The sequence below is a fragment of the Lonchura striata genome, chromosome 4, assembly GCF_050655825.1.
Source record: "Lonchura striata isolate lonStrDom1 chromosome 4, ASM5065582v1, whole genome shotgun sequence".
NCBI classification, from domain to species: domain Eukaryota; kingdom Metazoa; phylum Chordata; class Aves; order Passeriformes; family Estrildidae; genus Lonchura; species Lonchura striata.
In genome coordinates this window covers 53,281,414-53,293,690 of record NC_140706.1, presented here as the reverse complement: position 1 = coordinate 53,293,690, position 12,277 = coordinate 53,281,414, and the positions used below count along the sequence as shown (strand labels likewise).

The following is a 12,277-nucleotide window of genomic DNA, read 5'->3' as shown; positions in this document are numbered from 1 at the left end:
CTGAATTGTAAACCAGCAATCTCCCATTCTAAATAGTCCAACTTTCTAATTTGTTTACAAATTTCAAAGCCTTTATCAAAGTGTTGTCCTTGTCCTAGCTACCAACTTATTTTTATGCTAAAGAATTTCATATTGCCATTTTAGAAACTGAATAACAGTAATTTGTGCTTTGGTGTTCTTACACTTTTGCAATTAATATTAGGAGAAGAGAGATAGGTAACATGGTAAATTTAAATATTTGAGTAAATCAAGTTTATATTAAATATAAAACAGTGTGAAAATATAGCCTGAGTCTAAACTATTTCAAACACAGTAGCCCTTCAACAAACTGTGTACGCTTTATGTTACTTGCTGGTTATGGGCTTTATAATTGATTTGGCCTGATTAGAAGGTTGAAAGAGCTTTTTTCAGCTATTTTTCCAAGTGGAAATAAATAGCAGTCAACAAGATATTCTACCTACTAACCCCTCCTCGGTGGGAGAAAAATATGCCAAGTATTAGATTTAAGAGACTTCCTGAAAACTCAGACTCTTCTAAAAAAAACCAACAGTACTGAACCTACAAGTGCTAAGTGACAGATCAGTATCTTATCTTTTATGAGGTGGAATTTCCCAACTTCCTCAGGTGATTGGCTTTGCTTAGGTTGTGAGAGGAATCGGGACTAATCTGTATGTCTGTATACTAATTGCTGATTGAGAATCAGTAGGTAATTGAACACTGAAACCTTACCCAGCTGTCTGTACTTCATGGAGCATAAAAGGAGATAGGAAGACAGAGTTGCAGCTGTAATTTAAGCTTCACCCCTGCAATGGGAGCTACAATAACTCAGGTCAGATGCAAGACCCATGCAGCCTTTCTAAGGAAGGAGATGTGACATGGATTTATAAATAACTACCTGAATTGTATCCATAGATACTACAAAACACATTTTGAGGAGGCTCTTGTTCCATTCTTAGTGAGAGCGATGGGAGATGTTGGGGGACATTACTGAAACCCAATTGAGGGAGGGAGGTGAAAGCTTTTATTGTGTATCTACTATTTTCCTTAATCTAATTTTTCCAGCCTCAGTTGTTTATAGAAAATTTACTTACAGGAAGTACATGTATGAGCAAAACCTCTTTGTGACATTAAATAATACAGAAATTACAGAAATCGGAGCACTCCAAAAGTGTGTAAGAAAGTATGGCACACCCTGGATGAATAACTGGATGATTCTGTCTTTGTTTTTAACCTCCTGTCATAGATTTCAGAAAATCACTTTCCCTTCTTTTTCACTTCCATGGATAAAATGGGATAATGATATTTAAGTACAATATTTCATAAAAATACAGTGCAGACCCATTAATAAATCCATTTGCAGGTCTTTGATTACTTCAGTATATCAAAATGTCACTACTGAGCTTGCTGACTGCACTTATTTAATTTCCTAGTTCTATGCAACTTCTAGATTATAAAATTATATTTTCTGACATAACTTATGATACAACTAAAGCAATCACTCTGAAAGGCAATTCAACACTTATTCACTACCTCTTAGACAAAGCTATAAGGTACACAGATTGCTTTTCTTCAGTTATTATAAAGATTTATTGGATCTCTAGCTCTAATATCCACTGAAGGTTTTCTCTGTCAGTATTAACTCCTTAGATCAATAAATTGTGATACTGGTCTCCTGAGAAGACAGTGTCTGCCAGCTACCATTGCAATGTTTACCCTTTTTGAAAAGCAGTTGTAGCAAATTAAATTGGCTTCTGTCGGTAGATGTTCCTTATTTTTTGGCACAATTAACAAAGGCTGACAGGCCACCTCCTAAAGAACATGAGATTAAAAGCAAGGGTTTATAGCAAGACAACCCTGACTTTATGCTTTCACTTATAGAAGAGTTGCTGAAGACTGGAAGATGACTCTTCAAAAGAAGGAATCCTTTTCAAAGGAGCATGTTTTTAACACTGTGCACATACCTTCTGTGTTGCTGGAGAACCACTGCTGGTTCTCTAACTGATTCTCTAATCTGCTGTTAGACAGTTTACATTGTTATGTAGGTTTGTGAAATGTTCTGCTTTGAGGAAGGTACAGACAATTGGAATAAAACAAAACCAAGTCTATAACTAATTTAAAACCGCTCTAAAAACAGCTGCTTTCACTTCCATCTAGCTCAATTGATGAGAATTTGTCCTCAAACAGGATCCTGACCTTCAATCTCCAAAATGGATGTAGCAATGGGAAAAGTTTTCTCTCTTGGACTTGTTTTCTTCCTTTGCCTCATTATCAAGAAACCTCCTAATCACAGTTTTAACATCACTCTCCAAGGATAAATTATTACCATGGCCTTTCAGTGACTCCAAGGTACCTGTTCAACTGTGCAGTAAGGATGATGTATATTTAGACTGGTTCTAGAAATCAGAATAAAACTTGAGCGTTGATCTTTGCAATCATGGAAGAGTTATTGACTCTTCTAATAATGACTCTTTCTCATTCTAATAATGTGAGTTTTCTGGATATTAGCAGCCTGTTCCAAACAAAACAAAACAAAAAAGGCCTAAAAGCACTGGGAGAAGTGCTCACAGTGGGGGTTTTTTGTCATGGGCAAAATGGTATTTTTCTGAACTGTTGTTCTGAGAAATATTTGAATTGCTTGGTTTCTCGGTTTTCAGATATTTTGAAAATGTATTTTAGGTGATTAAAGCTGTGCAAATTTTCTGCCCTCTGGTAAACTGAAAGGTTTCCAGTGACACATGGAAAAGGCTCTGTCAATAAAACCCAGCTGTGCATTTTGGCCATTAAAAACATATATTAAAATGATAGTTGCACAGCAAAATACTGGAAAATCAGGTGTCCTAATTTTGCCTGATAATTTGAAATAAGATACAAATTAGGTTTATTTAGCATTTGCGATGGCATACAATATATAATTATAACCCAATGGTATAGCATCTTCTGGTTAATTTATAACTAAAACCTATCAAGTTTATGCTGGACTTGAAGCGAGTGGCTGCTTTTATGAGAACACAATTGGTTTAGACAACATCAGATAAAAAGTCCCCATTGAGTAAATTCCTCACAGTGATTTTTTTTTTTTTAATATGTATGGGGAGCTTTAGACTGAAAAGTGTGAGTATGATAAACACACCACAGAGAGCAAATTTTAATAGGGAGTGTGGTGTTGTTTGAAATTCTTAGTATATTGCTTCAGGAAGCTATCAACATCTTTCATAGAAGTGATTAGTTTGTAAGGGTTTGGGTTTTTTAATAGCTCAAGAAACAACCCTTTTGGTGCTGTCTCACTCAGTTCTCCACTATAATGAAGTGTGCTAGTGCCACTGGGTTTAATTAAGTTACACAGGCACAGATAGTGCTCTGCTTTCCTTAGAGACGAAAATTACTGGTGTTGGAGAAGCACTGAGACTATGTATATGTGAACAGCTCTAGGCTCTTCTGCCAGTGCTCATGTCTGGTCAGACTCAAATTACTTTCAGTCCAGAAGTAGTGCCCCTCCTAACACCCTTCCCCCCCCCACCCGCAACAGCCCTTTTAGTTCAGGCATGGTGCCACATCAGTGTGACACCAGACCTGGGCTGGCTCCTGTCCAGTCATCATGGAAGAGCAGATGTTTTTCTGAGGCCATTCTCTGGATGTGCCCTGAGATGTTTTGTGACAACACCAGCATCATCCTGAGGGCTGTTAAACTTTCCTTGGATTCCAGCTATCCCTGAACAATGTGCAGTTCACACTGCAGATTTTCCTGGTGATGCTGTTTCAGTGCATAAAGATGGGTCTGCTCTCCTGCCCACTTCTGATTACCAATTAGAGTGTTTGATTTGGTATGGAACTTAAGATTCTTTATTTTTTTACTCCCCCTCTTAGTTTTTTTTTTCTATTCTATGTAAATTAAAAGGTGAATTGTCTTCTGCTGAGATGCCGGCATTTGAGGTAAAACATTCCCACAGAAGTGTCCAGTTTTGTCTCCACTCTGTGTTTAATGTAGAATAGCTAAGTTTCACTTCATTTTGTAAATATTACTGGCCAGTTTTCTTGCTGATAGGTGCAGGAGTCCAAATTAAAATTTGTATTGTTTCTGAATACAATGGGTTCTACAGACATACTGGCTTTCTGATATACTGCAATCTCTCTTTATTCCTCAACATCATCTCTATGTTCTGTGGGTTATAAATTACCTGTCTCTTTTTTAGGATATAACTGTCATGGTCCCCTTCTTTCTCATTTATTTAGCAAGCAACAGTTGTCTTTTCTTTCAGCTATGGTATAACTGATAGGTATCTAATTAAAGTCACATTTTCCCAGTGGGTATTAACTTTGAAGTTTCCATGCCCTATTTTAGATTTGACACAGGGTTTTCATACCCAAAATTTTGTCTTTATTCATCCCTTACCCTTGGCTGAGTGAAATGCAGTGTCTTTCCACAAACATCTCCTGATGGATGAGCTGTTGGAAATTACTGGGTGGAGCAGTGTGCTTCACTGACAGAATTTGGGTTTATCAAAGGACTTAGGGTAAATTCATAGTGATGCAAAACCAGGTGTCGGATTAGTCAAGTGCACAAGTTGAATTTATGAAATCATTCTTCATTGCAGTGCTACATTGTGAAAAGGAAAGCACTGCTAGGCCATGCAAACTTTTTGATTTTTTTTTTTTTTTTTTTATATTCTTAAGTTCTGTTTTACTGGTGGTCATGGTGGATTTTTTTTTCATTTTAGCACTTAGGGACTTTTTTTTTTCCAAGAGGCAGTGTTATTCTAGTTTTCTCCAGAACAATTTTGATATTGTTTATATATGTTTTTAAACTCCATATTTTGGTCTTCTATTATTATTATCATTCTATATTGTTAAGAGTCACACATTTGTTTTAATATTTTTCACATCTGTAAAAATAATGACCATGCTAACCAACAGGTTACTGAAGAGGGTGGGGTCCTACGTCAATCTTTCAAGCATTTTGACTTGACAGATCCATTGAAATATACTGAATGATTTTGATTTATAACTTTAGTCTTCACTGTTTCTTGTTACTTGTTTGTAAGGTATATTGACTCATGTGAATTAGTTCTTTTTTTAAACATTGAACCTAATATTTTCCTGCAATATATTGCTTTCCTGTTAACTTTTACTTCTAATTATACTATTGAGTCATCCCAAGAATAATTTAAAATTTTGTCATAGTTTCTTTTGAGATAGATAAATTTTTCTATATTGACTAATATGAACAGCATGTTTGTGTACTTGTGCATGTATTTCAGTCTTTGAATGGGAGTTAATCCAAAATAAAATGCAAGTACCCATTAGTGAAATACTTGAACTAATTAGAAGCAAATAAATACAGGTTGCAGATGTCAGTCTAATTCTGTTGGATTTCCGGTGCTGTTTTCAAACTCTTCCTTTTGCCCTCCTCCAAAATGTAAAAAATTTGTCCATAGAACTTGATTGGAAAAGCAAACTCCTGTGTGCTTTTCTTTCAGAGTACGGACATGAGCCCAGCTGGCAGCACAGCCTCTCTCCCCATTAGCCCCCTTCCTGAGGAGCCGTTGTTTTTCAAGGTACAGTTAATTCCTTTAACCATAAATATTGTCTATTAATAATATCATGTTAACTCCTGTGCTGTGAAGTGCTATTGTTGCTTCTTCCTTTTCTTCAAATTAATGTGATGTCAGCAGATGTTCTGTGTATATACCATGCAATTTTCAAGAAATACTCAGAATACAATACTGGTTTGGAATATTTTTCCAGCAGACTATAGCTGTGACCTGTTGTTCTTAAGACTGCGTTTTTATCCATTATCCCATTTGGATATGTGCGTTGCTGTATAAGGAATGTGTCAACAGATTTCTCTTTATTTTGTATTTCAAATATACCTTTAACAAAATGATTAGTTTCTCCAAGGATATACAGGAGACATTAATGTCTGTCAAAGAATGGTAGGTTCTTTGTAACAGTGTAATCCACAGGCCTGGCATTTTAGTTAATAATAAATGTTGGGACAATATTCACAACTTCATGAGGTTTAACCTATGAGGAGTGAGTTGCCATATGTCACTTTGAGCTGACACTGTGGTATCCTTTGCTGGGACACAGAATAGCCTTAGGCAGATCCTCTTGGAAGAGGTCTTTGAGGCCACCCAGGTACTCAGAGCAGTGCTGCACCATCTAGCAAAGAGGTCACCTTGCCAGTTGTTCCCTTAGATAAGGAAGAGAGAACTTGGGTTTTCAGCACCATTCACTCAATTGGGTGTCAAAATACAGACTAAGTTACACTCACAGGAGTATCCTTTTTTAAATTTTCTCTCTCCCAAGTAAGTTTCCACCTTCTGTGTGCCTACAATCAGTTGACTGGGTAGAGTTTTAGTCACTTTGTGATGATGCTAAGTTAAAGCTGAGTAACTGGAATTAATGAAGTTTGATGATGTAAAGTTTGTATCTCTCCAGCATGTTCTTCCAGCACAGAAAATAACAGCGTCCTTTTGACCTGGCCAAGGCCAGAAAAGAAACCCCTTTTTTTTTTCCTCACATATTTTCAGTGTCTGTACAACAGTTGTACAACCAGCCAAATTATTCTATTAGAAGGGTTGTGGATTGTGCTTGCTCAATTGCTTCATCAGTGTAGGTACAGATGGGATATCAGAGATCAGCTATTCACTGATTCTTATTCCTCTTTTGGGATTTAATGCTTTTAAGACCCTCAGACTCAATCAGATTTGGCTGAAATTAAGCTATGGTGTGCCCAGATACCAGGGTACACATCTTTATTTCTTTGGAACACTATTTTTAAGTGCACATTGAAGTCTGCTTAACATTCTAAGTCAGATTCAGTAGTTGAGTCTCCCTGTGCCTGGAAAACCACTAAGATATTACACTTAGAAAGAAATGGGCTGCTCAGTTCAGATAACAATGGAAGAGGTAAGAAAATCTAACTTCTTAATTTTCATGCTGAGGTAATCAAACATGGCTCTGTTTGCATCAAGTACAATGTAGTGCCTTTATTTGTTAAGGAAATGGTGTTCCTATAACCAAAAATGGGTTGTAAATTACTTATTTGAAGTGGAATAATTGCTCTAATAAAACAGCAAAGATGTTTTTCATATTAAAAGTCTAGTAGAAATGGTAAAATAAACTGAAGAATAGGGCAGAGAGCATTACCTAATCTTTCACTTTCAGTCAATTTTCAAACCAGGAAACATTTTTCTTTGCAATTCAAGCAAAATGAATGGAGGTCAGATCAGGAAAAAGTTAAATGCATTTCACAGCATTTAGTAGATTTGATTAGAAATAAAAATAATATAAAATATAATAGTTTCTGTTACTCTTCCTTGGCTTACTCCAAGAGAGAGCACTACTGCTCAAGTTGTAATGTGAATGACTGGTTTTATAAGCCATAACCCTCTCTGAATACTGTCAGTAAATAATACTGTCTTTTGTTGATGGGATGGCACATTTCCCTTAGCAACATGATAATAACCTTTCCCACATCCTTGCTGTAGAGGAGATTGAAAAAGAAATTCCATTCTGTGGTCCGGAAAACACATGTAACAAAGCAGGGCCCTATAAACTGCCTCTCTTTGGGACAGTTGAAGATCTCTGAGCTAATGAGCTTTTATATTAGACTGTGAAATGAAATCAAGACTGTGTTCTCAGTCATACCTGGTTTTATACCAAGAAAGAGAACTGTCCTTCCTTGGATTTTAACGATTTGCTTTCAAAAGAAAGTCTGCATTTCTGTGTAAGGAATGAATGCCAATCCTGTCACCATACTCTTCTTGTATATCCAACTTCACCAAAGCAGATGCCTGTCATTTTTAGTCCCACTGGATATGTGCTGGAAAAATATGGAGAGCCTAAGCTTGTACAAAACCATTTTATGATTTTGAATTTAGTGAATGTTAGCAACCAGATTTCCCTGGAACTACTTGTAAGTTTCATCTCAGCTCTGCTAACAGCAACCTCAGCTACCATTCTCCCAATATATTGCACATGCTGTGACTTGTAGCAGAAAGGTACAAATCATATAGAACCCTGCTCAGGAGTGTTTGGAGGAAGATATTTTCCAGTGCAACAAGACATAGTCCACCTGAGTCCATCATATACTTTAACTGTCCTTTACTTACATCAAGACAGTAACTTTAAAAGTGTATCACTGTACTCAGCAAAAGGAGTAGAAAACAATTGGGTGAGAAATAAAGGTAGCCAACTCCAGAGCTGTTGAATCCTAAAAGCAACCATGAGAAAGTTAATGCCATTCAGCAACTTTCTTTTCTCTAACTGTTGTAAATAGTAGATTTGGTTTTCTGTGAAGAAAGAGGCAACTTTGCAAAGCAGCCAGTACAGCCAATTTTCTGTGCATCTTTGGGTTCCTTCTCTCTGTGGAGTTAGCAACACATGATGTTCAGAGCAGACTTCCTTAGCTGTACTCTTCAACATCTTAGAAAAAAATCCAGTTCAGCCATGTACAGAGACACTTTGGCAAAATATTTCTTCAACCATTTTTTATAAAGCCGTCATAGGTGTTTCTTTTTAATGAGGGTTGGTTTTTTGTCAGATTCCAGCTTTCAATCCTCTACTGTTTTCCATGTGTTCAGAAAAGGAAGATCTTTTCCTACATTGTAGAAAAAGTTTATTTCTCCTCTCAGAAAAGAACATAATCTTTGTTGGTGGTTCTGCGCTTAAACTTTCAAGCAGGCAGGATCTTCTTTTGAACAGAAGTTTTTTCTTCTGTTGCTTTATAATATTTCTTGAAGAATTAGGTCTTTGTCTTAGGGAGAAAGTTATGTCACAATTGAAATGTTCCAGAACTAAGTATTTGGAATATAATGAAGCAGAATGGTATTTGTCATGCAATCCTAAGTGTTATTCTATGTTAAAATAGCAAAACTGTAGCTGGCTCAAATGTGAGTGGCTTTTAATTATGAGTACTTATATCTGCTCTCATTAGCTGGAATTAAAAATAATCCTGCCTTTCATTTAGAGGATAAGTTAAGGAGTGGGTATTTTTAAAAGGTCAACTTAGCAAGCAATGTCTCATCCATTTTTTAGAACCTGTTCTTTTCTCCTACTCATTATGCTGTGCTTTATTATAATAGTATTTTATTATTTTGAATTATTTTAAAATATAGTGACAGTCTTTTAAGAAGAGATCTATGACAGCCATTTGGTACATCAAATATCTAATATAGCTAATTATACATTATCTGTTGTAATGAGCATCAGTCTCACTGGTTATTAGTCACAGCCAAGTTGTAAATAATAACCATAATAGTAATTTATTGTAGAGATGTTTAATTGTGTCTCGATTCTGATTAATCTCAACCATGCTTTACTAATTGGCATTAAATGAAAGAAAAAAAAATCCTCCATTATTTCCTTTCTCCTTTGAGGGAGCTTCAGTATTTATTATCCTACTGTGTTCTGACTTCTGTAATTAATACCCTCGATGCAAATTCCTTGAGTAAGAAAACAGAAGTGCCAGGTCAAGTAGCAAAAGCTGACAGTCCTCAGTAGTGTTGCCACTGCTGTAGGTCTAGTGAAGTGTAAGCTAGACTAAATTATGTCTATACTTAGGGTTTTACTATTCATCCTGCAGCTTTACAAGCTCTGGAAATGCAAATCAGTGCAATTCACAAATGGGCATGAGCTCTGGCAGCTCCTGACATTTTGTGCCTAGAATTAGCAAGAGAGAAAGGTCTGTAATCACAATTTAATTTTACAGCAGATATTTGGAATAATCAATATGAAAGGCACAGTAATGACAGCTGGCTAGCCCAAGAGTGGGACTTCGTATTTCTAGGTGTAGACTGAAATCTTTTCTCAAGTTACTCAGCAATGAAGACAGCAAGCTGGTCCTATAGTTGCAAAAGCTTCCTATGCTAGTTGACACAGCCAGCTTATTTACCCTCTCTACCTTAAATGGACTATTTCCAATATTTTAAGTGTTTTCTAACACTTCCTTAAATGAGGAGAATTTAATGTGTTGCTTTGTGTTCAAAACAGACTTTGAAATAATCACACAGGCATTGTGACCCCTTGGCAGATAGAGCAGGCTGGGGTTCAGCGATGCTCTCTAGTGAGGCCTCATAAACCTTATAAGCTTTTGTCCCTCTCATTCCACCCTCCAGCTGAATTTCTGCTTCTGCTGAGAAGCATCTGAAGCCTCTGTGGTTTTGGTTTGTTTGTTTTAGATAGGTTTTTGATATTTCTAGTAAAGTGAGTAGAGTTGTAGAATTGTGACTCACACAACCCCACCTTTACTCTTCTGCTGCCTCAGTCTCCATCCTATTTTAAGCCAGTCTGTCACCATTCTTCAGTGTTTTAATCAATTCCTCCCACTCTTAATTGTTATCTCCCATGTCAGTATTTTCTTTCCTCATTACTCCTGTGCTGGTATAGCACAGACTTTTAAAAGTCACATAATCACAGCAGCTTTCTGTCTTCAGTGCAAGCCTTCCATTTTGTCATTTCTCAAAAATATTTATACATCTGATTTTTTTCACAGTCTTTATCATCATAGGATATGAGATCTAGAACAGCGCTGAATTTGTTCTGAAGGGAGGAGTGTGAAGCAGGTATTACTGGTCCTGCTAGAAGAAGCTTCTGTGCATTTATTCACTGTTTTTTTCCTTTTTCTCAAAAACTCTGTGCACATTTTTCCCAAGAAAAAGTTCTCTGCCAGCAAGTCTGTCTGACTAGAACCACATCACCTATTTAATAAGTAAATGAATATTTTTTTTTTTTAATTGTGGGGAGTGTAGGTACAAGATTGGTAATTTCCTGTCACTGAAATATTTACTAAATACTAACATATTTACTAATATTTACTAATGACTAAAAGGATCAGCAGTCAGACTGGGAGCTACACATGTATTTTCTTAGTTCCTTCTGTCTCTATGCCTTGATCATAGTTGTCTTTCTGTCCAAATTTTACATACATGCATTTTTAGTGTATCCTCCTTTGTTTTATTGAAGCTTTCATCATAGCTTGACCCCTAGTTCAAAATTTTTAAATTCCAGTCTCTATCTTAAGCAAAACTGATGATTTTATTGCTATAAATTCAGTTATTTACTCAGTGAGTCAAAGATAGGAAAATGATTAATGTATGTATTATTAAAATCTTGAAAAGCAACCAGAAACACAAGTGATGCTTTAGCAAAGGCATGCAGAAGGATCATCATTTTTTCAGTTAACAGGGTTTCCAGCATAACTTAACATGTTATCTAATCAGCACTGCAAGGGTAAATATTGGGTTCATTCAGGTTTCTCCCCTCAGGCAGACACATGCTCACACAATGAATTCTGATGCATACCTACAAAGTAAGGCTTTCCTGCTGAGTGCTCTATATCCAAGATTTAAAAGTCATAAAACTTGTAACATTATAGGTTGCTGACAAGATTTTATCACCAAGACCATGAAAAAAGATTTTCTTGAAACTCCATGGGAGGATTCTGATACGCCCAGTAAGAGCACTTAAAGTGCCAATCTAATCATCTCAATGCAAGCAGTAAATCCTCCTAATTTCCCTTGTCATGGGACTGATAGGCAGAAGGAAATCTGATGTGTTGAGGAATCCATGATCTGTGGAGGCAGCTCCTTGGGGTGCAGCTGGGGGGCAAGAGGCACAACAAAGGTCCCAGGTGGCCCAGACAGGGCACCGGGCACTCAGGAGCTAATGATTCCAGACTTTGCTGCACTTTGACCATAAGGGTATAAAAGCCCAGGATTTCTTTTTGTTTTTGTTTGGGGCTGCTCCTCAGAGGCACCAGCTTGAGCTGTGATTTGTTATTTCATTAGTGCACCATGATTAAATGATATTAAGGATCTGGAAGTCTGAGATTGCTCTGGGAAACTTGTGTGAGTGTGGAAGGGCGTAGCTGCAAAAGGTCCTAAGTACCAGCTCAGGTGCTGCCAGAGGAGCTCCTGGGTGGTTGGACAGGGAGGTTTCCTTATCAGGCATTTGTAAGATATGATGCATGATTTTTTGTTTGTTGTGTGTTTTTTGTGGGTTGTTTTTGTTTTGGAATTTTGTTTGTTTGTTTTTGTTTGTTTTTTTCTAGTGAGCAGACTCATAAAGAGTTTGGAATAAAATTCCATCTAATTCAATGGCACAGTGCCCACTGACTATAGTGGCATGGATGGCATGGATTATGTCAGAGGCATCAATTACTTTAGAAGTGAAAATATTCATCTGTGTTGACCATTTTTAACCCCGTCAATTATTTTAAAGGTGAAAATGTAAATCCATTTTGACCATTCCAACCCTAGAGTACTTTCTGTAGTTG

The 12,277-nt window shown here is 36.7% G+C and overlaps 1 protein-coding gene across 8 annotated transcripts in view; it reads left to right on the top strand.

Annotated features, from left to right (window-relative positions):
• The window catches only part of CCSER1 (coiled-coil serine rich protein 1), a 641,644-nt gene that overhangs the window by 298,215 nt on the left and 331,152 nt on the right, over nucleotides 1-12,277 (top strand). For 7 of the 8 annotated variants that reach the window (XR_014955187.1, XM_085579113.1, XM_021550301.3 and 4 more), the window contains exon 7: nucleotides 5,475-5,552. The exons of the other annotated variant lie outside the window; for it this stretch is intronic. Coding sequence is in view for 6 of the 7 variants with exons in the window: in XM_085579113.1 (XP_085435239.1) it covers nucleotides 5,475-5,552 (78 nt within the window). In the remaining variant the exon portion in view is untranslated. The remainder of the gene's footprint in view (nucleotides 1-5,474; nucleotides 5,553-12,277) is intronic. 8 annotated transcript variants of the gene reach the window in all.